The following is a 25,752-nucleotide window of genomic DNA, read 5'->3' as shown; positions in this document are numbered from 1 at the left end:
CGCGTTTTGAAGGCAGGTTTGGCGCGAGGCGGCGATTGGCTGCCGCCGGAGCCCGAGCCCGGGGCGGAGAGAAGGGCGGGGGGCGCGGGGTGACGCCGCTGCCGACACCGACACAAGGGGGACGCGGCGCGGGCTCGGCGCGGGGCCTAGGGTGGCGGCGGCGGCCCCGGCGGCGGGCGGCTCCTCGGCGGCGGCCCCGGCGGCCGCTCCGGCCCGCGCCCCGGCGCCTCCCTCTTCCCCTCCCTCAGCCCGCCCGTGTCCGCCCCGCCGGCCGTGGCGCGGATGGCGGCGGCGGCCGCGGCGGCCGCTCCGGCTCTTTATGCCTGCACCAAGTGCAATCAGCGCTACCCCTTCGAGGAGCTCTCCCAGGGCCAGCAGCTCTGCAAGGTGCGGCGGGCGGGGGCGCGGCGCGGGGCAGCGCCCGGTGGGACCGGCTCCCTCTCTGGGACTCTTATCAGCCCCAGCTGCCCGGGCAGCAGGAGGGTGAGGGCGGCTCGGCCCTGGTGCGGGGAGGCAGCCGCCGGCCCAGCGGGACGCTCCTCGGGCAGCCCCCGCCGGGGGACCGGCCGCGGAGCGCCGGGTGAGGTCGGTTTGAGGGTTCGGTGGCTTCGGCAGAGGGGACTAAAGTCGCTCTTCTCTCCTCAGGAGTGTCGGATCGCGCACCCCATCGTGAAGTGCACGTACTGCCGGTCGGAGTTCCAGCAGGAGAGGTACGGGGGGGGTTCGCCCAGCTGAAGTCCCGCCACAGGCGGTCGGTGGACCTGCCGGAGGAACAGCTATTCACGGGCAGCACCGGGTGTAACAGCAGCAATCTGGAGCCATGGAGGCACTAACGAGGCCAAAACCACTATAAAATCACCCACTTGCCCTCTCCGGTGATAGGAGCATGCCGCAGGAAGGCAGCACAGTGTTAGATCCGTTCCCTTGTTGTTAACCGCTTCCCGTAGCCTGTGTTTGCATGTGTGTTTTCCAGTAATTGCATGGGAAAGAGTTTCAAGGTCTGTGTTTGTCACTGAATTCAACATTATGCAATTTTATCTTTAGCAAAACTAATACGATATGCAAGAAATGCGCCCAAAACGTGAAGCAGTTTGGAACGGTGAGTAGGCTGAAGCTCTACCTACTGAAGTGAAGTTCACTCAGGTTTTAAATTGAAAGACAAAGAATGTTTCCTTGCAACTAAAGTTCTTAGGCCCTTTTGGGGATAAAAAGAGAAATTACCTTTCAGAAAGGTGATGCAAATTACTGGCAGCTCTTGATTTCCTTCATGGCTTGCAGTTTCTTTTTTCAAATTGGAATCCCTTGTGGTTATCTTTAACTTCACAGGTACCAATAACCACAGTACAGCTGGGCAGGGCCAAAACAATGTTACTTCATGCATGTAAAGTTAGTCTTTGCATGTTCCTCCAAATTTACACCTGATAGCAGAAAGACCGTTAGCTCTCTGTGTTTTTAATGAGGGGTGGATGTGAAAATTTAGTAATGCCACATACTTTGTAGTATGCAAGTCTTAATTTTAAATGCATATTAGTCATGTTAAGCTGCTAAGCAAAAAGACTTTATGAGTATTATCTGTATCTGTGGTACTTTGCATTTTCTCATCTGGAATTTCAGCTTTAACATTGTTAAAAGAAACAGTTTTTAAAGATATGAATACACTTCTTGTATCTGAGCACCCTGAGCACTTGTTTATAGAACCCTGCAGGAACTTGTTTATAGAAGGTATGGAGATAACCATGTTGTGAAACAAACTTGACACAAACCTTATTAGATGAGATTCAGCTTATTTGTGAAACAGAGCAGCTGTTGGAATGTTTTCAGGCATTTGGTGAATGTAAATGTAAACTGAACAAAGAACATCCTTTCAAAAGCTTAAAATGTAGCAAAATGAAGTGCAAGACAGATACAGCAATGTTTTTATCAGTAATTGTTTAAAAAATAGAGCTGCACTGGGGATAATTGGAGATTCCTAACCTGTGAAACCTGACAGCAGTTGCATTTTTTTCAACAGTGTATTAGTCTGGGTGAGTGTGTGATATCAAAGTCAATATCTTGACCTGATGTTAATCGAGGTTATCTGGGGGTTTGTTTTTTTTGTCTACTGCAGAATTGCAGTGAACAAGATGCTCATTTTGGAACTGTATGGTTATCAAATCCCTGAGTAGTGCAAGGGAAACAAATGTTTTCAGAAACTACCAGTCTAAAAAACAACTCATTTACTCTTAAAGTTTTTTAAGCAATTACTTTAGTGTTGTAGTAAAACAGAAACATCATCGTATTAAAAAACCAAGCAAACAAAAAAGTGAACAGTCATGTTGTGTGTGTTTCACTGAATGTGTACCTGGGTTTTCATGGTAAGTCCAGACAGTTTTTGAGCATCAAAGGAGCATTATTTTAGGGGAAAAATTTAGTATAGAATATAGAAATGTTAGGAAGAAGGTTTTTCGAAGTAGGTTAAATGAAGCCCTAGTAATTCAGAGCATCGCCATCTGATTTGAAATACCTGTGTTCATTACAGAAGCTGTAAATGTACTGACTTCAGTCCACTTCCCTGTCTTTCAGCCCAAGCCTTGTCAGTATTGTAACATTATTGCAGCATTCATTGGCACAAAATGTCAACGTTGCACCAACTCGGAGAAGAAGTACGGCCCACCTCAGACGTGTGAACAGTGCAAACAGCAGTGTGCTTTTGATCGAAAAGAGGAGGGAAGAAGGAAGGTAGGCTTTGTTCCACAGCTGTGCTGGCTTAGGCTGACAACAGAAAATGCTCCTCTTTCATAAAAGAAAGATTACCAGGACTGTATCTTAAGTTCAGTAGGATTAATGATGTTGCTGTGCTTTGCAACATTTGAGTTGGATTTCACAATTGTTACATTAGCTGCTGAGCTAACTGACTTAAATCACTCTTTTTTTAAAAAGTAAGCTTAAGCATAAGCTGTCAGTCGTAGCTGGGGGTCAGAGGTTAAGCAGCTGTACAGTTCCTGCTGCTTGGATTTTAAGGCATTTGTGTTTTTCTATCTGTTGGATCTTTTGTATGTCTGTAACTTGAATCTGTCACGTTACCTCTGCTGATTCTCTGTCTTTGCCCAAAAGTACAGCAGTAGAGAGATGGACTGCTCTGAGCAGCCCTTTGTGTTCTGTTTGCATAAATGGCTTTGGTGAATGCCACTTTCTCATTCCAGAAGGTGCTGAGGAAATGACCTCAAAAGCCTCTTGCCAGAACCCAGGAATAATGCTGTTTTTACAAAAGCATTTACTTGGTACAAATAACACGTTGACTGCATTTCTTGATTCTGCCTGGAGTACCATGGGCTGACAGAGGGTACATGGTGTCTAAACTAAAAATGATACCTCTTTAAAAAGTTATTGTCACTTCTGTGATATAGAGGGACTGTAACACTTTCTAAGACTGCTTTCTAGGATCACTTTAGATGACAAAAAGTAATGGAGCAAGATTTGCTTTACTAAAAGATAACGTGCATATGTTGGAGATGTGGTAGTGCTGTCCTGTAAATGTCTGGATTTTTGACAAAGAGATGAAATGAAACAAATTTTTCTTGAAAATATTGAAATATTTTTTTGTAGTGCAAGTACACTTGGAAAAAAAAAACCTTACCATGAATTATTTCCCCAAAGGTGGATGGGAAGTTGTTGTGTTGGCTCTGCACACTGTCCTACAAGAGAGTGCTGCAAAAGACAAAAGAACAGAGGAAGAGCCTAGGATCTTCACATTCTAACTCCTCATCCTCATCTCTTACTGAGAAAGACCAGCATCATTCCAAACACCACCATCATCACCACCACCACCATCGTCACAGCAGCAGTCACCATAAGTAAGTATCTCAAAAGCTAAAACAGCTCTTAGTACCCCTTCCTTCTGTTAGCACTGAGATCAAATCAAAGGAAGTGAGAAATGCTGTTTAAAACACAGCATCAAAAGCAGGAGCAACATGTTGTTCCTCCACAGTCTGTCAAAGTCATTGTATTCTTATAGATGAAGGGAGGTCAGCAAAAAACAGAAATTCTTGTTCATCACTCAACTAGTCAATATTAAAATTGGTAGCAAGTCTGGAAAAGAGACCTGCAGGATGGCTACAGGCACCCCACAGGATGGCTACAGACACAACTTGAATTTGGTTTTCTAAGCAGTAACTGCTGTGTGGTAACTGCTATTTGACACACATTTATGGTGGGTTAAGAGGTGTGTGTTAGCAGTGAGCATAGAACAGCTACTTTGCTTAGAATTCTCACCCTCAGCATACCTCACCCTGGCTCATTGCTGTGCACACACTTGCAGTGAAATGGAGAAGCAAGAGTAATGCTGTGACATCACCCTTGGTCTCAGACCAGTTTATATGTCTTTGTTAGTTTTTGTAACCAGATATTGCAGGAAATAAGCAGTTTGTGAGCATCTGTGTAGAAAAAGAACACTGTCAGTTCAGTTTCTGGCGCTCTGATGGCGTTTCATTCGGTTTTGTCCCATCTTCTGCAACTTTTCTCAGCATGCCATCTCTGGCCATGGCATATGCAGCATACCAACCTGAACACACATACCCACTTTATTTAGCTGTAAATGCCAGAATTCATTTGGGATTTATGGCAGTATAATAGCAATCATGATTCGTATTTTCATTGGTAGGCTTATGGCAACATAACTTTAGAAACTACTTCTTTAATTTATGGATTGGATAGTAAATCCTACAGCTGTGATGGTTATGACCCTGACCCCAGTCACAGAGCACTTCCATTCTGAGCTTCACTTTTCTAGTGCTTATAATTTTCCATTTCGACTGAAACTTTCCTGGGGAAGCGTGACACAAAGATAGAAGCAAAATGATCTAGAATGATATGGGGGATGAGAAGAGAAATGCACACACTTTGACTTAAACAGAAAAATAAGATTTGGTTTATTAGGAATTTGGAGAAAATTATTCTTGTCATGCAGAAAGTTATTGCACTGTTCCTGTTCTTGCAAATCTCTGATGAAAACTGAGTTACAATAAACCAAATCTAATTTAGTGTGTGTGGTAGAGATATGGTAAGGATTAAATAAAGCATAAGTTATCTCTTTACTACAGACCAGAGCTTCTAGTATGCTCAAGAGTTATAAAAGTAAGCATATCTACATACAGATAACAATGTTCCTGGTTTGGCACCTTTTTTCTATAGGCCTCCGTGAGTCCATTGCTTCTGGCCCAGTAAATACTGACTCTCTTTCCCTGTCCATTTCAGCTATTGTTAAGATGAGACACTGAGGTAGAATTACAGAGTGACTGAACTATTTTGTTCAATGCAGTCTTCCACATTGTGCCCCTCTCAGTTAATTGCTTTGGAAATTATTAAAACCAGATTGAAACACCTGAGAAGCAGTTATTTTCACAGATCCAAAAGTTACCTGTGCTCTTATGCCACCAGATAGCACCACCTCAGGCAGTGGATCTCAGGAATGCTGCTTTAGGGCAGCTTGCTGACTACAAGATTAGCAGTATGAAGTTCACCAAAATTGAGAGGTAACAGCAGAAGTGGTCAGCCATCAGACTTGAAGTCTACCCCTTGTGTTATACAACAGTGTAAATGTTTTAGCATCCTGGCAGAGTAAAAAGTGGTCATGAGTATGACAGATGATTTGCCTGGCCAGGTGAATGTTCATAATAGTCAACTCTAAAAAAAAATGGAGTGTGGATTAACCTGCTTCTGCAAGGGGGGTTGGACTAGATGATCTCTAAAGGTCCAACCTCTACCATTCTATGATTTTTCTCAAGTACAGATACCATTCACACAAACTTGGTAACTGACCAAACACCTCATTGTTTCTATTTCCCCTATTTCAGAATCAGCAGTCTGAGTCCAGAACAAGATCAGGGACTATGGAAACAGAGGTAACTATGATATTATTTGTTAATTTCCTTTTAATTTATTTTGGAGTTTTCATTTAAAATACTTTTTTCCTTTTTCTTGTGTTTCTGGCTAGTCTCTAGCATTCCAGCTGGGAGCATGAGTGAGTTCTTTTACATGATATTAGAGCTATATAGCATGAGGCTTTAGGTTTACATTTTGTTTGATTTCAGCCATAAATCCTCTGCAGCTATTCAGAATGAAACTCCAAAGAAAAAGCCCAAACTGGAATCCAAGCCATCAAATGGAGATAGGTAAAGTTATATTTTTGTAAAGCTGAGCCATTTCAAGCAACTAGAGCACTGATTTGTGGCCAGTGGCTTCTTTTCTGTTGTGTTTTTGATTTGGGTGGGTTTTTTTTGTCTGAAGAATGAGGGAGGTGAACTATTATCCAGCCAGACTGATTATTGGGTGGCATCTGAGTGCTATCAATCAACAAAATGACTTTATTAGCAGAAAACTGGCACTGTTTTCATACTTATAAGCTGATTGGGGAAAAATTAAGTGTATGTACGTGGCAACAGTTATCAAAGCAGCAGTATTCCCTGACGTGGGTATTTTGTCAATGAGATGCAGAGTTGTACCTCTGCTTAAGCTGACCTTGTGTCTGGAGAAAGTCTTTTGGACCTTGTGTGAGACTGAATCTTTATTCTGTCTCTAGCCAAACAATTGGAATAAAAGTAGAAGTGGGTGCTTCAGTCAAAAGGTATTTGTCCCCCTCAAAGCTAATATTTAATTATATTTCTGCAGGTGTATGTAATGTGTGCCATTAGTAAGGTAATTTGCCAGTTGCATCCATTTCTGTCAGGTACATACTTTTTTTGCATTAGTCCTTAAGGATGTTTGTGGAATTATTAATTATCCAATTTGAAACTAAAAAAAAATACTGTCTTATTTTCCATTGATGTTGTAAGTAACTATTGGCTTTTATTTCTAGTAGCTCTATAAATCAGTCAGCAGACAGTGGAGGAACTGACAACTTTGTCCTCATAAGTCAGCTGAAAGAAGAAGTGATGTCACTTAAACGTCTTCTGCAGCAAAGAGATCAGACTATCTTAGAAAAAGATAAAAAGGTAAAAGTCACACCTGCTTAATAAGAACTTTATCATTCTGTTTTCTCTTTTGTAGACTCCTATCAGTGTCAAAATGGTGAGATAAAACAAATAGCAAATCCATTGGTTTTTTAATATAGCAGCTAGTCAGATCTTACCATTTAAAGAACAAGTCTGGGACTTCTATGTCACGAATGTATTTTGCCTCCAAGTCAAAGAGGAATCCATCCTAATTCACTTTAGCCATCTAGAAGCTAACCATCTGCTTCACTGTTACTCAGGCTGCTGCCACAGGTGATGGATAAAATGCCAGACAGTGTTTTGTGTGTCATGGCAAAGATCCTGGATACCTATGTAGACTGACAGGCACACAAGAGAAGGATGAAGAGTAGCAACCATTCTGAGTTTAGCTTAGTTTTTGTTTAGTTTTAAACTAAGGCAGCTATAGCCATAATTAATGAATTGGTGTCCAAATTTATGTTTACAGTGTATGAAAATTAAGTATTTTGATCTTAAAAGATTGGTAGCATCTGTGTAGTGTAGGTTATCAAGTCTTTGTCAATGGTCAGAGACTAGAAGAAAAGCTTTGATTAGATGCTTGGCAGGCAACAAAGGTGAAGTGAAACAGGCCCAAATAGCTGCAGTGAAACTCAGACAACAGATTCACTCTTCAAACAACCTGGTGACTGACAAGAAAAGAGAAATAAAGCAAATACATGCTTAACCTTTATTAGAGCTCATTTCTCTGCCAACTAGATTCTTGTCTGTAGACACTTGTCTGTAGCATGTCTCTATAATGTCTGTCCACGACTGAGTAGGTTATGGAACTGTGTTCTATTTTTTAGTAAAAATGTTGATGATAGATGCCTAGTGGCCTTTCAAAACATGAATAGTTAAGAATCATAGAATTTTAAGGGCTGGAAAGGTTAGAGATCTTCCAGATCTTCCACCTAGAGTAGGTCACAGGAACTTTTCCAGATGGGTTTTGAATGTCTCCAGAGAAGGAGACTCAACAACCCATCTGGGCAGCCTGTTCCAGTGCTCCATCACCCTCACAGTGAAGAAGTTTTCCTTATGTTTCTTTGACACCTCTTATGTTCCAGCTTTTACCCATTCATGCTAAAAGCAGACTGCTTCCACTTTTAAATCATCATTCAGCATCTTCATTTCTACACTTACTGCAGTGGTTACACACATTTAACTTGTTTGATGCTGTTTCCATAGAGAGAGCGTCTGATAATTTCCCCATTGCTAAAACTTTATTTGAGCCCAGAGGTCTTTCAACTTAAAGATTCCTTCAGGCATGAATTACTCACAGAATATCACTTTAGCTGCTGCAAGGAGAGGAAAAAAAATGAACACAGTGTTTGCACAGCTGAAACTTCACAACAAATGAATGCACTGCTGATTTTTTTTTTTTGACTGTGAGATAGTAAATGTAAAGACATGTACTGGGATAAAACCTGAGCCAGACCTCTGAGACATTCTTATTGAGATCTTATCCCAAGATTTGAGTGGGGACAACGTTCTGAACAATTTAGAGTACTCCAAAAGAAAAACACCTCTGAAATATGCAACGTAGGGCAACAAAACCAACTCAGGCTTCACAGTTTTGTGACGTGTCGATGTGTCAGCCATGCTGTTACCAGTGCTTGTTGTTTACAGCATTAGCCTTGTTTTGCTCTCTGGACTAAATGTTAGAGATACCAGGACACTACAGTTAGTCTCTGAAACTTCTGTCATTAGGAAGTGACCACAGTTTGAGTATTCAAATGTCATTTGTTTGCTCATCTAGTTGCCTCCTTTGCTGAGATGGAATAATACCAGTAGGTTTTTTGCTATTTAGTTTGTGGTATGTAGTTTTGTACTGAATCCCCAGAAGCTGTAAGTACATACTTTGGGCAGCAGTCTGTGTATAGTGAGGTGTATATCCTTGTGGCAAGATACCTGCACTTTATTTAAGCCATTTGATTGACAATTCTTTTGAACACCTTCTTTCAGTACCTGTGTCATGGTTTGACCCCAGCAGTGATCCACACCTCCTGGTCAGCTCCCCCAGTTCATATACTAGGCATGATATCCTATGGTGTAGAATAGCCCTTTGGCCAGTTTAGATCACCTGTCCTGGCTGTGTCTTCTCTGAAGTTCTTGTGCCTCTCCAGCCTTCTTGCTGGCTGGTCATGCGACGCTAAAAAGTCCTTCATGTAGTAAAAACTTTACTTAGCAACAGCTGAAACGTCAGAGTGTTATCAGCGTTATTCTCACACTAAATCCAAAACACAGCCTTGTATCAGCTGCTAGGAGAAAAAAGAAAAAATTCAGCTGTGTCCCAGCCAGAACCAGGACAATGTGTCATTTAGCACATGCTAATGTTGGTAATAGGAGTCCTGGTACTTGTTTTAGAAATATTGTGGGCTGCTTTGATAGTGAAGGGACTTAATTTCTTAATAAATCCAAATTGACCAGAAAGGTTCAAAATAGCCAGGTGAATCTGGGATGCCACGAGGAACTAAAGTTTTTAAAGAAGTGGTTCCTAAGATTTCTGATTCCATATACAACAGTTAGTAGGTCACCTAGCTTCCAGAAGAAGCAATCAGCTGCTTGGTTAGAGGCATATATCCCAATTTAGAAATGCCTGCCTTGGTGTATGTTATCTGCATCTCTCCCTGTCTCAGGAGAGACCCAATGGCAACAATACTACACCACGCACTCAGAATTCAATTATAAATTAAGTCCTTTTAGTTACACATTTTTAATAGTGCAGTTTAATTTACTGGGTTGAGAAGCAGTGGACTCTGGAACATATGCTTCTGTTCAGGACAAATTGCAACAGAAAAGGACACAAGTATTTTCTGGTGTCTGTGTGTTACCATACCTTATCACTGAAGAGACAGACTGGAGACAGAGATAAGTGTGTCACAGCTGAAAGAACAGCTGTGATTATAAATAATTATTCCTGTATTTTGTTGTTTGAGGTTTGTTTCTTGTTCAGGATTAATATCTTTATACCAAACAATATGTTTATATAAGGTACAGTTGTTTTCTTCATACAAAATAGACATACTTCACTTTTCATGCTGTTTCTCCAGTGCTGAGCTGTCAATACTACAATAGTAAATAAACACAGTGTTTCTAGAGATTCCTGAGGCATCTGTAAAGATTTCACAGGTTGATTAGAAGTGTTGGCTGTTACAGCCCAAATATTCATAGAATTGGTGTTCTCAGTTGACAGAACTGAAGGCAGATTTCCAGTACCAGGAATCTAACTTGAGGACAAAGATGAACAGTATGGAGAAAGCTCACAAGGAAACTGTGGAACAGTTGCAGGTGAGTATTTGCTTATCCATACTTGAGAAATATTTCAGATGGAATGATGTGTCCAGGCAGTTGGCTGCTAGCAATGAAGTAGTACCGAGTTCTTGAATGGTCATTACCATGTTTAACTTGGGATGCATTGTGCAGCAGTTCTGCAGTCAACAGACAATCTGCCTGTCAATTTCACTCACTGTAAGAATTGCTTTCTAAGTTGAAGAGATGGGGGCTTACCTCACACGCTTTCTCAAAGGTTATGTTATTTTTTTGTGTCTGTTCTCTGATATTTAATCAGTTGTCAGTGTGCTATGGAGCTGACTTAAGGGCTCGGCGTTAACACAGTTGACAGGTAAATATCTCTCAGTAACTGTATTGGGGAGAAAGCCAGAATTAGTCACCTTATAAATCACAGACTGAGCAGATGCTCAGTGCAATACCTCAGATACTACATTTTGCAATTCAGCAATTGTGATTGTCTTTTTTGTTAAGGAGTGAACACGTGTCAAAAAGCATCTCCAAATCTTTGAAAAGTGGTTGTTACTTTCTTTGAATATTTTCAGCATGTTCATTTTGAGAATTTGTTTCATAAAGGCTATGGGAAGCGAGTGCATGATACTATACTCTGAGATGTTCCAGTAATTCCTAAAACTTCTCTTGTCTGTCTTGCAGGCCAAAAACAGAGAACTGCTCAAACAGGTTGCAGCATTGTCCAAGGGTAAAAAGTTCGATAAAAGTGGGAGCATACTAACGTCTCCTTGAGGAACTGGTTATTCATAGGGTTTGCTACTCAATGTAAATTTGAGTAATTCTGTGAAGCCCTTAAAATCCTGTGTAGTGGAAAAAACTATTTTTGCACACCAGATGAGTTGGCATGTTTCCTACACGTTTTTATAATTAATATGCAGCTTTTTTTAGTTCCTGTTCAGATGAAATACTTCAACTGGCTTGAAGAATGTTTTTATTTTTTTGATATTGGAAACTTTTTGCCAGCAATAGTATTAAACAACTGCGTAGAGAACATAGCAGTGCTCTCTCTAAAAGGACAACATGCAATAACAGACTAGGTGTACTTCTTAGAAAGCAGCAACTGAGTCCTTGAAACGACAGTGATGTCAGCGGAAAGTTTGTGAATCTGAGGCGAAGGCTGGTTTCTGGCAACTATTCTTTTACTTTGTATCAAAAGAGAAATTTAGATGGGAAATCATGGTGCTCTCAAGTGAAACTGAACAAAGAAAAGGCTTCTATGTATGTGTAAATACAACTGTAACGGTTATATTCTTAGTTATAACAAGTAATTAGTGTTTTACATTCTTGTGATAGGGGTTTACCGAAAGATTATCTATTGTACAGTAACAGAGGCAGGTGTGGTTTTTGTAAGATTTACTGTAGATTTTTCTTGCAAGTGCCTTTCTCCAACTGTTTATTTATAGGAATGTTGGTATTTTGTACATAAGGTTTTTATGTTTTAAAATCATGTTTAATAAATGTTTTATGTAAATATAAATGTGTGTACAGAGGAATCCGAAACAAAGATCAAAGTGGCTAGTGCAGTGCTTGAAGCAGCATTAAGAGCTAGCGAATTGACGGGCAGTGAGTATTGGCTTTAGGTAACTTTTGTAGCTTGTGTCTGTGAGGTGTAGAATTTTGTTAGTGCTGCTTATGCCAAACACTTCCTGAACAAAAATGAAGTGAAATGTTTTCTGCCACACTGGAGTTTAGTGGTTTATTTGTGTACTTTCCCCGTTTGGCACAGCGCTCATTTGAATTCCGTAGCAGACGTTGTACTGCCAATGTTGCATCCTTAATTGCTGATGTCGTCTCAAAGGTTAAAAAGAAAGACTCCCCATTGTCTGATTTCATATACTTTGTTGTAAATTATGACAGTTCTTAATGAATTGCAAGATTCTCATCCCCTAGTAAAAGATACACAAGAAGAAAAGAGTAGTCAAAAGTAACAGTCTTGAAATGAATTAAGGGAGTGGACGTGGTGCCAAAGGGTGGGTTGGTTTAATGTTTTGGGTAGATTTTGATTCTGAACTACACCAGTTTAAATTTAGCTCTGCTCCTAATGGACGTTGGTCATCCTCAAAAGTTTCTATTGAACATAACTTAGTGTGCCCCAGGGTCTCTGTTCAGGAAAGTGAGTTGTGGATTGACATAAAGTGAAGTGGATTTACATAAGAAAAAAGACTTGGTTCAGCTCTGGATACTGATTGGTAATGGGATAACTGCTTATATTTCAGTAAGCTTAATTGTGTAGAGTAAACTACACAGCTTTTAACTAAAGAACTAAAATCTGAAGTTCCTCTTCAGTCTGTCCACCCATGTATTGAGCTACAGATACCTTTTCAGTAGTTCAAACAAGTTCCATCAGTGGCAGACTACTGAGTAATTTGGAAAAGTCAAGCTGTCTCGTTTCATATGGTGTATGTGTATTTTTTATACCCTAAAATCAACTTTGTATCTTTATAAATGTACTTCTTTAAACTTGCCAAACTTGGGTAGAGAATGCTGCCATCCTCTGGGGGTTTTGTTATTTCTTTTTGATACACAAGTGTATGACTTTCATTAATTCAGAGTTAGTATTTTGGCAGTGTTGGGTTTTTTTTCCCAGTTGAATGGCACCCCCTGTTTGGCAAAATTGGTTTTAAAACACAAGAATGCTTAGTAAATTGAAATGTTCCAGTGAAGACTACTTGGTAATACCTGCTCAAGCTGCAGGAAGGACATTTTAAAGGAACCAAATGACTTTCTATATTAGAAGTAATTGACTTTATAAATCCCAATCTGAAAAAGTTTTAGGGGCTTCACAGCATTTAGTTCTAGTGAAATACTTTCCATAATCTCATTTTTAACTTGATTTTTTTTAAAGTTGTAAACCAGCCAACTGAATCCCAGTCCTGAAAATAGTGTCCTGGAGCTGTAGATTATTGACATGATAAACTGATGTTCTTTAAACGTGGATCTGCGAGGAGATTGTTGTACTGTCTTGTGCTTCTTAGCCTGTTTCCAGATGTTGATTAGCATTGACCAGTAACAGCCATTTTGGCTCAAGTTATTTATGTATTTTAAGCCTGTGAATATTGCAGCCCCTTTTTAGATAGTATGTTGAGCTACACGTTCTGCAGTGAAGCTGTTCAGCTGTCCACATGTATAGACTATTGAAATACTGTACTGCCACACATCTGACCATTGACATTTTGTACCTTTTCTAAATCCAATGTTTCACAATAAAATCTTGTCAAAACATTAATCTGTCCTCCTGAAATTATTCAGAAAGTCATATTCCATGGTTATCTTTCACTCTGTGTCAATCTCTAAAAGTCTGCAACCAAAAAAAGGCAGAGTTTAATATTTATGTTTAGTGATTTCTGGGAAGATGAGACGGCTTGGGCTGTCTACCAATTGTGAGAAGTTAGAGCTTCAGATTAGTTTATCTCAATAGAATGTTTGGGTTTTCTAGAACAGGATTATAATACATAGACATATTTTCTGGTAAAGAAGAAAAAAATCCTTAAGTTTTAACTGAACTCTAGTGACTATGAAGCCTTTAACATGCTGCTTCTATGCTGATTAACATCAGCACTTGTGTTTAAAAGTGTATGAATTTCAGTACCTGAATTTACATACCTTGTGTAGAAGTCACAGAATCACAGATTCTTAAGAGTTAGAAGGGACCTTGAAAAATCATCTAGTACACCCCCCCCCGCCAGAGCAGAACCACCTAGAGTAGGTCACACAGGAACTCATCCAGGTGGGTGTTGAATGTCTCCAGAGAAAGACTCCACAACCCATCTGGGCAGCCTGTCCCAGTGCCCTGTCACCATCAGTGAAGAAGTTTTTCTTTATATTTCTTTGGAATCTCTTATGTTCCAGCTTATACCTATTGCCCCTTGTCCTCTCATTGGCCATCACTGAGAACAGCCTGGCTCCATCCCCCTGACACCTGCACTTTATGTACTTGTAAACATTAATGAGGTCACCCCTCAGTCTCCTCCAAGCTAAAGAGCCCCAGCTCCCTCAGCCTTTCATCATAAGGGAGATGCTCCACTTCATCATCTCTGTGGCCGTGTGCTGAACTCTCTCCAGCAGCTCCCTGTCCTTGAACTGAGGGGCCCAGAACTGGACACAATATTCCAGATGTGGTCTCCTGAGGGCAGAGTAGAGTGGGAGGAGAACCTCTCTTGACCTACTGCCCCCCACCCTTCTAATCCACCTCAGGATGCCGCTGGCCTTGGCCACAAGAGCACATTGCTGGCTCATTCTCATCCTGCTGCCCACCAAGACCCCCAGGTCCCTTTCCCCTACACTACTGTCTAACAGTTCATTCCCCAACCTGTACTGGTACATGAGGTTCTTCTTCCCCAGATGCAAGACTCTACACTTGCCCTTGTTGAATTTCATTAGATTTCTCCCTGCCTAACCCTCCAGCCTGTCCAGGTCTCGTTGAATGGCAGCACAGCCTTCTGGTGTGTCAGCCACTCCCCCCAGTTTAGTACCACCAGCAAACCTGCTGACAGTGCCCTCTGTTCCCTCATCAGGGTCATTAATGAATAGATTGAACAGTTCTGGTCCCAGCACTGACCCCTGAGGGACTCCACTAGACTCTGCCCCATTGATCACAACTCTGCCTTCTTCCCTTCCACCAGTTAACAATCCACCTCACTGCCTGATCATCCAGCCCACACTTTCTCAGTTTTGCTGCCAGGGTGCTGTGGGAGACAGTGTCAAATGCTTTACTGAAACCAAGATAAAGCACATCCACTGCACTAGCCAGGTGTTTCTGAGATTGTGACATTGGTGATTCCTATGTCTGTTCTCTGTCTTGTTGGAAGGACTTAGGTGCCTGCAGCAGCATGCTCCTGGCGCTCAGCCATGGTGACTCATTTAGAGCACTTGTGCTGCAATTTGTAGGCCTCGTGTTTTCTCAGGGATCTGTCTTCATCTTTCCACAATCCAGCAGAATATGTCTCATTTAAGTATTAGAGTTCATCATGAAAAACAAAATGAACAAACAAACCCCAGCTGAAAAAAACCCCACTCCAAACCAACAAGAGTAAGATTCTGAAGCCTTCTGGTCAAGGCAATTATCTAGAAGGAGGGAATCTGAGTTTCAGAGCCTTGTTCTTTAAAACAGTGGCTATTTTACATTAGGTATGGTAATGAATAGTATGCTATTCTAATATTGAAGTGTTCTTAGCCCCATTTTAATGCAAATTTACAATGGCTTTGTTGAAGCCATTTATTTTAAGCTGAGAGCAAGTTAAACCCATGTGTGGTACCTATTTGAGACGTGGCTTCCATGTGACATGCACAACACTTGTGTAACTGACTGTGTAACTCTCTAAAAAGATTTCTGTCATGGGAAGCACAGAATCCCAGAATGGCAGGGGTTGGAAGGGACTTCTAGAGATCATCCAGTCCAACCCCACTAAAAGCACGTTCACCTCAAAGAAATTTCCTCAGTGAAGGTTTAGATAGATAGAATGTGTGTACTGGCACTTAGGCAGTTCTTCATGGTCTTCAGAAGCTCTCAATCCAGACTGTTTTTAAAAGAATGAGGATTAGGATTGCTAACGATAACTAACTTTTTAAAACGGAGCAAACTTGTTCGTGACATTTTTGTTCTTTCAGAGGAGTTACTAAACCATCAGCTCAGTTGAAAATGCTGCAGTAAAAGATTTTCTAATATTTTATATGCGATTCCTTTCATTTTCTCCATGGAAAAGGTGTTGAAATATAAAATGACCTCTGTTGACTCCTACAAAAGAAGCAGGGGGTCAGCTCTGGTGAGTCCACACCTTGAGTTTTGGTTTTAGGCCCCTTACTTCAAGAGACACAGAGGTGCTGGAGTCTGTCCAGAGATGAGCAACAGAGCTGGTGAAGGGTCTGGAGCACCAGTCTGCTGAGGAGCAGCTATGGGAACTGGTGATGTTCATTCTGGAGGAGGCTGAGGGGAGTCATGATCATTTTCTACAACTCCATGCCAGGAGGTTGTACCGAGGTGGGAGCCAGTCTCTTCTGCCAAGCAAGAAGTAATAGGACAAGAGGAAAGGACAGAAGTTGCACCAGAGGAGGTTTAGCCTGGGTAAGAGGAAAAATTTCATCCCCAAAGAGGTTGTCAATTATTGGCACAGGTGCTCAGGGAGGTGGTGGAGTTGCCATCCCTGAGGGTATTTAAAAAGACTTGTAGCTGAGTTAGGTGCTGAGGGACGTGGTTTAGTGGTGGATGTGCCAGTGCTGGGTTAACAGTTGAACTCCATGATCTTAAAGATGTTTTCCAACCAAAACAATTCTGTGATTCTGTAAATCATCCAAGAGGGCTATTGAGGTGTAAAGAGGAAAGGTTTGAGGTGCTCCTGGGGAAAGAAGGAGGGTAATGGAGGTGTAAGGGCTAATGGGGAAGAGAAACCTCTGAGATAACATGTTAACCATTTAATTGATGTTCTAAGTTACATGGTTGGGTGTTTTTTAAGACGTTATCTGTGTATGTTCAAAAATGTCAACTCTTTGAGGTAAAATGCAGTATTGCTTATGTGAGGTTTTTTTCTTTTAGTGATATTGGAGTATGAATTTTGAGAAATGAACAGAATAAACAGCTTGATTAAATTGAAATATAAAGATACACAGTGTAAAATCTGTGTTATAAGCAGCTACTCTTTAGGCCTATAAACAATAGGTAAAACTGTAAGACAGTACTGTATACCATTGTCACAGCTGTGTAATGGTGCGAGTTTCAACATGTGACTTGAACTTTCTGTCTGTTCCTACACAATAGGCAGAAGTTGTCCCTGAAGATAAGCAGATTATGTCCTTCAAAATAAGCACTCACTAGCACATGAATCATTGACTTTTCCCCTTGCTTTAACCCAAACAGAAAACAGGTCTGGATTTGCCCATTTACTTTTAAATTGTTTGTTACAGTATGCTGCTGTGTTCTACGTGATAGTCTTGCTCCTGGCAATTTCTCTGCATTATCTCTCCTTCTGGTGTGTAAAGGCAGCTTTGTGTTTTGATTGGAGGGTTTTTAAGGTCCAGGGATGTTGATGTGCTAAACAAGTCAGGTGAAAGGAGACATTTGTAGAGAATCTGCAGCCTAAGTTGATTTTTACCTCCCCTTATAACACACACTCCTCAGCACCCTCTTACTTTTTTTTTAAGTAACATACAGCACTTAATTTTGAACTGAATGCTGAAAACCTGAAGATATTTTCCCTTATCTGAATCAACAGGTAAATGTATTTTGCTTTATTTCAATAAAAGATGTGTCACACTCATAGAATCATAGAATGGTAGGGGTTGGAAGGGACCTTTAGAGATCATCTAGTCCAACCCCCCTGCAGAAGCAGGGTCACCTAGATCAGGTCATACAGGAACATGTCCAGGTGGGTCTTGAAGACCTCCAAGGAAGGAGACTCCACAACCCCTCTGGGCAGCCTGTGCCAGGACTCCCTCACCTCAACAGTAACATAGTTCTTTCTTATGTTAAAATGGAACTTTTTGTGTTCCAGCTTCATCTCATTACCCCTTGTCCTGTTGCTAAGTGCCATCAAAAAAAGGGATGTTCTAACTTCCTGACACCCACCCTTTAGATATTTGTAAATATTAATGAGATCCCCCCTCAGTCTCCTCTTCTCTTATTTCCCTGTCCCTTGTCCTCTCCAACAAACATCACCTTAATGACATTTCTCACTCAACAATTCCAAAACAATCCCTTGATAAGGCTCCTCGAGGGCATTTCCCCAGTTAAGATGCAAATTGGTGAGTGCTGTGAGGGCTGATCTCTCAATGCATAGATAAAAGTGAAACAATACGTATGTAAAGTATATCTAAGAGCATTAATACACCTCAAAGGAATATTTTGCAATCAGCAACAGTATTTATTAAGCCCAAACCAATCTCAGAACTGTGTGCAGCCAAAAAAAAAATAGATAAGACAGCCCCAAAAGGAGCAGAGAAGGCAGGCTAACCACTCTGGCAAAGGTAGCTAAGAGATTTTGTTTCCTTTGTGTCTGAAGTATGCTGCCTCAGAGTTAACTCATACCTTTTTTTTCTTAGTGGGGCTTTTACTGGATGTAACTTACTGAACTGTTTTCTACTTGGTACATCCCTCTTATCTCAGATGTGTCTTGAAGACCTACAAGGAAGGAGACTCCACACCCTCCCTGGGCAGCCTGGGCCAGGGGTCCCTCACCTCAGCAGTAACACAGTCCTTTCTTACTTTTAAATGGAACTTTTTGTGTTCCAGATTCATCCCATTACCCCTTGTCCTGCTGCTAGCTACAATAGAAAAAAGGGATGTCCCAACCTCCTGACACCCACCCTTTAGATATTCGTAAATGTTAATAAGATCTCCCCTCAGTCTCCTCTTCTCCAGACTAAACAGCCCCAGTTCCTGCAGCCTTTCCTCAGAAGGAAGACATTCCAGTCCCCTGATCATCTTAGTGGTCCTGTGCTGGACCCTCTCCAGCAGTTCCCTGTCCCTCTTGAGCTGAGGAGCCCAGAGCTGGACACTGTACTCCAGATGAGGCCTCACCAGGGCAGAGTAGAGAGGGAGAAGAACCTCCCTTGACCTGCTGGCCACACTCTTCTTGATGCATCCCAGGATGCCATTGGCCTTCTTGGCCACAAGGGCACATTGCTGGCTCATATTTAGTTTATTATCAACCAGGACTCCCAGGTCTCTGCAGAGCTGCTCTTCAGCAGGTCAATCCCCAGCCTGTACTGGTGCATGGGGTTGTTCCTTCCCAGATACAGGACTCTGCACTTGTCCTTGTTGAACCTCATGAGGTTCCTCTCTGCTCAACTCTCAAGCCAGTCAAGATCCCGCTGAATGGCAGCACAGCATTCTGGGGAATCAGCCAGTCCTCCCAGTTTGGTGTCATCAGCCAACTTGCTGAGGGTACACTCTGTCCCCTCATCCAAGTCCTTGATGAAGATGTTGAACAAGACTGGCCCCAGAACCGATCCCTGTGGAACTCCACTGGCCACAGGCCTCCAACTCGATTCTGTGCCATCGATCACCACCTTCTGGGCTCTGTCATTCAGCCAGCTCTCGATTCACCTCACTGTCCACTCATCCAAGCCACACTGCCTGAGCTTTCTGATGAGGATATTATGGGAGACAGTGTCAAAAGCCTTGCTGAAGTCAAGGTAGATGACATCTACTGCTCTCCCCTCATCTAGCCAGCTGGTTATGCACTCATAGAAGGCATCAGGTTGGTCAAACAGGATTCCCCTTGGTGAAGCCATGTTGGCTACCCCTGTTTACTCACAATTTGTCCTTCATCAGGCACATCAACTCATCTTTTCATTTTATGGAAATCTCGAAGGTCAGTTGTATTTGTAGATGTTCCTTGGGAAACTTTTGTAACTTTCTGAGATAAATCGGAAAAAATTACCTTGCAAGATGCAGTTGAAACTTAGTTTCTATATTCTTTGGTTAAAGATACTTCAGTCTTTCTCCTGTAATGAATTATTTCCCCTTGTTTTACATTAAAGGTAATGATACATAAAGAATTTTTAAAAGGAAATATCTCTTTGGATCCTGTTTACCGAAAGTGATGGAATGAACCTCTTCCCTTACTTCCTAAATTTGGCATTTAGAAGAGAAAGTAAAGCTAAGTAGGCTGCCTACATAAGTTTAACCACTAGATGCTGCTTAAACCCCATATTTCTCAGAGGTACATGGCTTTAAGTGCTTCCTGCAGACCCTCCGGCGACCACAGTGGATAGCTGTTCCTGTTCAAATGCAGCACTGATGCTAAAATGAGAATATCCTAACTACTGAAACAGATTTAGTTTAGAATATGTTTTAGACAATTGGGAATATGTTTTGAAAAAAAACGATAGGGATATTGAGCGTGTTTAATTGTTAAACATATATTCAAAAACCCTATTTAGATCTATATTGCCTTTTCTCTGATTGCTTTACCTTAAGAAAGAGAAATCCCTATTTTGTAGGTCAGGAGGCTGATCCATGGGATAACGCAGCTTGACTGCTGTCACACAAAAGGCATTCTCTGAACTGAACATAAACTACAGGACTCCCCAAGTAATATGGAGACTTAGTATCATAGAATTGTAGTATCATAGAATGGTAGGGGTTGGAAGGGACCTTTAGAGATCATCTAGTCCAACCCCCTTGCAGAAGCAGGTTCACCTAGATCAAGTCACACAGGAACTCTTCCAGGTGGGTCTTAAAGACCTCCAAGGAAAGAGACTCCACACCCTCCCTGGGCAGCCTGGGCCAGGGCTCCCTCATCTCAACAGTGAAATAGATTTTTTTCTTAGTATCTTTTTTCTTTGAAGGAGCTGCTATGGGGGTAAGTCTTATTTAGTCCCCATAGATGTGTAATAAGTCTATAGCATTAATAAGCTGGCTTAGCATCTGAATCTTAGAAAACATTATGAAATATAACTGATTTATTCATAGAATCACAGAATTACAGATTCTTAAGGGTTGGAAGGGACCTTGAAAGATCATCAAGTCCAACTCCCCTGCAGGAGCAGGCCACCTAGAAGAGGTCACACAAGAACTAGTCAAGGTGGGTTTTTAATGTCTCCAGAGAAGGAGACTCCACAGCCCATCTGGGCAGCCTGTGCCAGTGCTCTGTTGCCCTCACAGTGAATATTTAGCTTGTGTTCATAGTATGGATAGCAATATGAGACTGAAAAAATATAGTTTTTACTATGAACAGTGGGGTTTAAGACATACTATTTTGCTCTTTCTTTGAGTCTGATACACTTCTGATATAAATTGTTCCCAGTCTGATTCCTTGGAGGTCTTCAAGACCTGCCTGGACACTTTCTTGTGTGACCTAATCTAGGTGGACCTGCTTCTGCAGGGGATTTGGACCAGATGATCTCTAAAGGTCCCTTCCAACCCCTACCATTCTATGATTCTATGATTGTGTTAGTAGATGTGTTGTAAATCTTGTGGCTTTCTGGTGAAAGAGAGGGTTCTCATCACCATTTAAAAATTCAGACTGTTTTTGACAAGTCTTGGATTCACAAGGATATAATCGTTGTAGAGGGGGAAAGTGTTTTCGTTTGTATACTCTGTAGCTGTTTTGTATAAAAGCTACGTAACCTATGAGCAATCTGAAGGAGGAAGACCCAGGGAGTGCTGGACAAGTCAGCTCCTCAGTGCAAGGGAGACATGGATATACTGGAGAGAGTCCAATGGAGGGCCACAGGGATGATGAAGGGATTCGGGCATCTCTCTTGTGAGTAATGGCTGAGAGCTGGGACTGTCCAGCCTGGAGAAGAGAAGACTCAGGAAGATCTTCCCTCTAGCTATAGATACTTGAAGGATGGGAAGAGTGGGTGCAAAAAGGATGGAGCCAGGCTGTCTAGTGGTGCCCAGTGCCAAGACCAGAGGCAATGGGCACAAACTGAAACACAGGAGGTTTTTTTCCTGTGAGAGTGACTGAGCATTGGCATAAGTTGTACAGGGAGGCTGTGGAGTCTCCATCCTTGGAGACAGTCAAAAGGCATCTGATTGACTGGTCCAGATGTGGTCCTGGAGGACCCGTTCTAGGTAGCCCTGCTTTAACAGAGGGATTGGACCACACAGTCTCCAGAGGCCCCTTTCAACCTCAACAGTCCTGTGACTCTGAAACCTAAACATCTTTTCCTTTGTCTATTAAAATGCAGTATTTGTTACAAAAAAATAGGAAAGTGATGTTTTGATGTTTTCCTTATTTTTCCCAACGCTTTTTGCCAAAAAAGAGTTTTTGCCAAGAAAACACCGTCAGTTTTTGCAAGTGCAGTTCACCTGCATGTCTGCCAGTGCTGCATTAATGAAATATATTAAATTACGTGGATGATTGTTACATAATTATCAAGATAGTTTGCTGAGCTTGCAAAAAGTTATATTTTTGCATGAAGAAGCATTTCTATAAGCTATTTTTGGTAGCAAATTTCAAGTAAACAGAGCAGGGAGCAGTAACTTCCCATCTATTTCTTTCCTGTTAATCTGTTGCCAGCATGATATAATTCTTATACTATGCACAGTCAGAACACGTCTGTTTGAAAATAGTAAAGTTCCCAAGAGTACTTATCTTGGTGTACGAATCTTTAAAGCCCTTTTGCTTATTTTCCCTCTATGTTTAGTAACAGCTTTCTAAATAAATGTTGTACAAAGCTTGTAGCACATCAAAACCATGTAGTCCTGTGGTGTTTTCCCTTTGTCTGTAGCCATCTATCTTACCTTTTAGTAAACGTGTATGGTTGGAGTAGTTTGTCACATTGAGTATGTAACCCCTGTTTTCAGTAAAGCCCCAAAACCTGTACTTGTTTTAAAACAACTTCTGTTCTCTTTTTTCAAGAGGCTTTGGATCAGGCCTTGTGTTTTAATTTAAGCTTAGTGTTCCTGTACATCAAAATCACATTGAATGAATCAGAAAAGCAGTGTTTTGAACTGCTGGGGTTTATTATGTATATATACACAATATATTATTCTGCATTTTTTTGTGGTCATTGAAAAAAGCAAATTTGAAGTATGGAGTGGTTGCTCACTTCTTTCCTTGTGCTCACAGAAGAGAGTCCTGCCATTGGATGAGGAATGTCATTTTCCTTATATTTTATTGCTGTGACATGAACAGATACGTTTTGTTTTGATGAAAAGTATCTTTGCAACAGCTCATAGAACATTATTCCTGAGTGAAGATACAGGCAAATAGAAATCATAGCAAAAATCAGATAACATCTTAATCCATTTATAATGCTGTCATACTTAACATTTAAGGTTGAGTAAACTAGGTGATTGTGGGGAAAAAAGAAAAAGAAAGATAATTAACCCAGATTGTTTAGAAAAGCAGAAAATAGACATTTTATGGTGATTCAGAGTGCACTCATTAATCTGATTCTTCTGTCAAGATTGTTATCAGGCTGATAAACACGTTTTATCTCAGAAAACCTAAAAACAAGTGTGTTGTACAAAATGGTAAAACAACATGTTTTTTGTCTTAGACTACAGCTAGGAACACAGATATTGAGGTATTATTTACCAGAATAGTATTGAAGCTTATAAAACCAGTAATTTATCTGTTCTAAAAATATCTCTGCTACTCCGGTAGAAAGGGAAAGAATTTTTCAGTAGTTGGTACAAAACAAGCTTTTGACAGAAAAGTTTTCTTTTTAACCTCCTTGGAAATGTTTTTTTCTGAAGCATAATTTCTGTTTCTTAAATCTTACTAACATTGTAGTATCTCAGTTGCATTTTGTGGTAAAAAGTTCCATGGATTAATCAATTTTATCACAATTTCTGTGATGGTTCCTTATTAGTTAATACATTTATTGGCTTAGAATTTAAAGGCTGTAACTCTGCTCTTTGGGATCAGCATATTCAGACATTCTCCTCTCCCTTTTGTTCAGCTAAACTACTTTCTTTGATAATTAGTACCATTGACCTTTCCTCCTCGCAGTAAGGTTTGTTCTTCCAGGAATCAATAGTTTAGTCATCATGCATATGAAAACAAACCCAAAAAGGACCTCCAGCTGCTCAATGTAAAATACACTTCCACCTTCTTGACTCTTATTTTAGTACAATTTTTTAACCAACAGTAAAAATGTCAAGTTTGAGATGCTGGAGCAAGTGAAAGAGCCTTCCCTGGAGAGACTCTCGTCTCTTGTTCATTCCACCCACTGGGCTGACTGAGGTCAAGTCCATGCCCACCTATGGTCTTCTCCCAGAGGCTAGTGAAAGTTGTACGTATCAGGCCCCTATATGATACTCTATGGTGGAGTGTGAGAGAGGGACAGTGCACTGGGATCCCTCTATAATGCAGGAAGGGTGAGCAGTTTGGCATCCCCACACTTAAATGGTGGTGGTAAGATGCTCTACAGCAGTGGTTCCCCATGTAAGGTCTGGAGCTCCATGGTGATAATTAAGTAGTTTGGAGCTAATATGCAAAAGTATAGTCCCTTTGTCATGTTTGCAGATACATGTTAGTTAGTGTGTGTGTGTAGTGTAGTGTAGGAAGTCTGAATGATTGACAGCACTGCAAAATCCAGAAAATTTAGAAGTAGTGCTTCAGAAAGAGCTCTGTTTTCTTAAGCATGGGATAAGGAGTTACAATTGCTGGTCATTCATCCTGGTGAGGATTTTCTCTTGATGCCTTTGTCTCCCGACAGGGTGTTAAAAGATATGCTGTCAATCTAACAATAGTCATTTACCATGGACAGTCAGAAGATGGAAGCTTTGAGGGAGCAAATGCTTGAGGCTCATTGGATAAGGATGAGGCAATGCAGATGGTAGATCCCTGAGAGGGAGAGCAGACTTTATTCAAATTGCATCTTCATTAGCTAGTTTAAGATTGAGTTGAGATGTTTTCAGTGACCAGTTCTACCAAAACAGACATCTCCAGCACATTCTTAAGGCTTTTCACGTGTCCCAGATCAGGAGGACAGTCAGTCAGGGCTTCCTTACCAAGCTACCAGATTCTTCTAGTGAGCAACTGAGAGTAAGAAAAATGAATTCTTACATTTGTCCTCTGAATGAGCCTATTGTGTGTCATCATACACAGGTCTTAATTTCCTAACAGAGGAAGTGTGAATGCTCTTAACTCTTCCAAAAGAGGCATCAGTTTGACTTATTTCTCAGAGCTTTGCTGCCTATGTAGATTCTGGGCAGAGTATGCTAATGTATGTTACCTCCTGCAGTTCTGCAGGAAATCCTCATTTCATTTTTCCAGTCTTTCAAGATGCAGTTGGACTCATCGATGCAATTTCCAGGCTTAAGAGCAGAATTCTGTGTCCTGCTGACCCTACAATAAGGCTGCTGAACAGGCCTTAGATGGGGGGGGAAAAAAGAGTAATGCATAGCTCTAAGTTACATACATTATGTAGATATAAATTTTATATTAAAAATATAAGCTCATAGTTATGAATTTCTATAATATTGTACAGTATAATATATAGAATATAATACATTATATTAATCCATTCTTTATATCTATAGAAAATGTCTGGTTACCTGTCTCTTCTCTCACACAATGCTAAATTGGTCAGATCAGCAACATGAGTCCTAGTCATCCATTCTATCCTTCTATAGAATACAAGACTTGTATAGTCCTATAGATCAGTTGTCTCTTAAAATCAGGGTGGCTCTTTCCAGTTAGTTTGCCTCTGATCAGTCGGTAGACATCAGGAGGATTTTTCTTTGGTTTGAAACCTAAAAGAGTGAAATAAGGAGTGGAGAGCAGTTTGGTTTTGAGGGTGGTTTGTTGGGTTTTTTTTGTTGTTGTTGTTGGTTTTTTTTTCCTTTTCCAAATACAGACTTGTCATCCAGTGCAAGGCCTCTTTTCCTCCCCACAGGTGGGCAAGCAGTGTTTATTTCATAGAATCATAGAATCATAGAATGGTAGGGGTTGGAAGGGACCTTTATAGATCATCTAGTCCAGTCCCCCTGCAGAAGCAGGTTCACCTAGATCAGGTCACATAGGAACATGTCCAGGTGGGTCTTGAAGACCTCCAAGGAAGGAGACCA

The 25,752-nt window shown here is 41.1% G+C and overlaps 1 protein-coding gene across 2 annotated transcripts; it reads left to right on the top strand.

Annotated features, from left to right (window-relative positions):
- Positions 1 to 234: 234 nt before the first annotated feature.
- Positions 235 to 11,763, top strand: FAM76B (family with sequence similarity 76 member B). 2 transcript variants are annotated; one of them, XM_061991568.1, is made up of 10 exons: positions 235 to 387; positions 646 to 710; positions 1,045 to 1,099; positions 2,563 to 2,718; positions 3,637 to 3,833; positions 5,832 to 5,879; positions 6,069 to 6,149; positions 6,836 to 6,968; positions 10,173 to 10,274; positions 10,929 to 11,763. In XM_061991568.1, exons 1-10 carry the CDS (start codon positions 283 to 285, stop codon positions 11,016 to 11,018), a joined length of 1,032 nt encoding a protein of 343 aa, XP_061847552.1. In that variant the 5' UTR covers positions 235 to 282; the 3' UTR covers positions 11,019 to 11,763. The 2 variants fall into 2 exon arrangements, with proteins under 2 accessions (XP_061847552.1, XP_061847543.1); XM_061991559.1 differs by having other exon boundaries at positions 6,833 to 6,968.
- The last annotated feature ends 13,989 nt before the right edge of the window (positions 11,764 to 25,752 follow it).

This window comes from Colius striatus, chromosome 1, assembly GCF_028858725.1.
Source record: "Colius striatus isolate bColStr4 chromosome 1, bColStr4.1.hap1, whole genome shotgun sequence".
Classification (NCBI taxonomy): Eukaryota; Metazoa; Chordata; class Aves; order Coliiformes; family Coliidae; genus Colius; species Colius striatus.
Note: the sequence above shows the minus strand (reverse complement) of the source record. Positions and strands in the feature narration are given on the sequence as shown.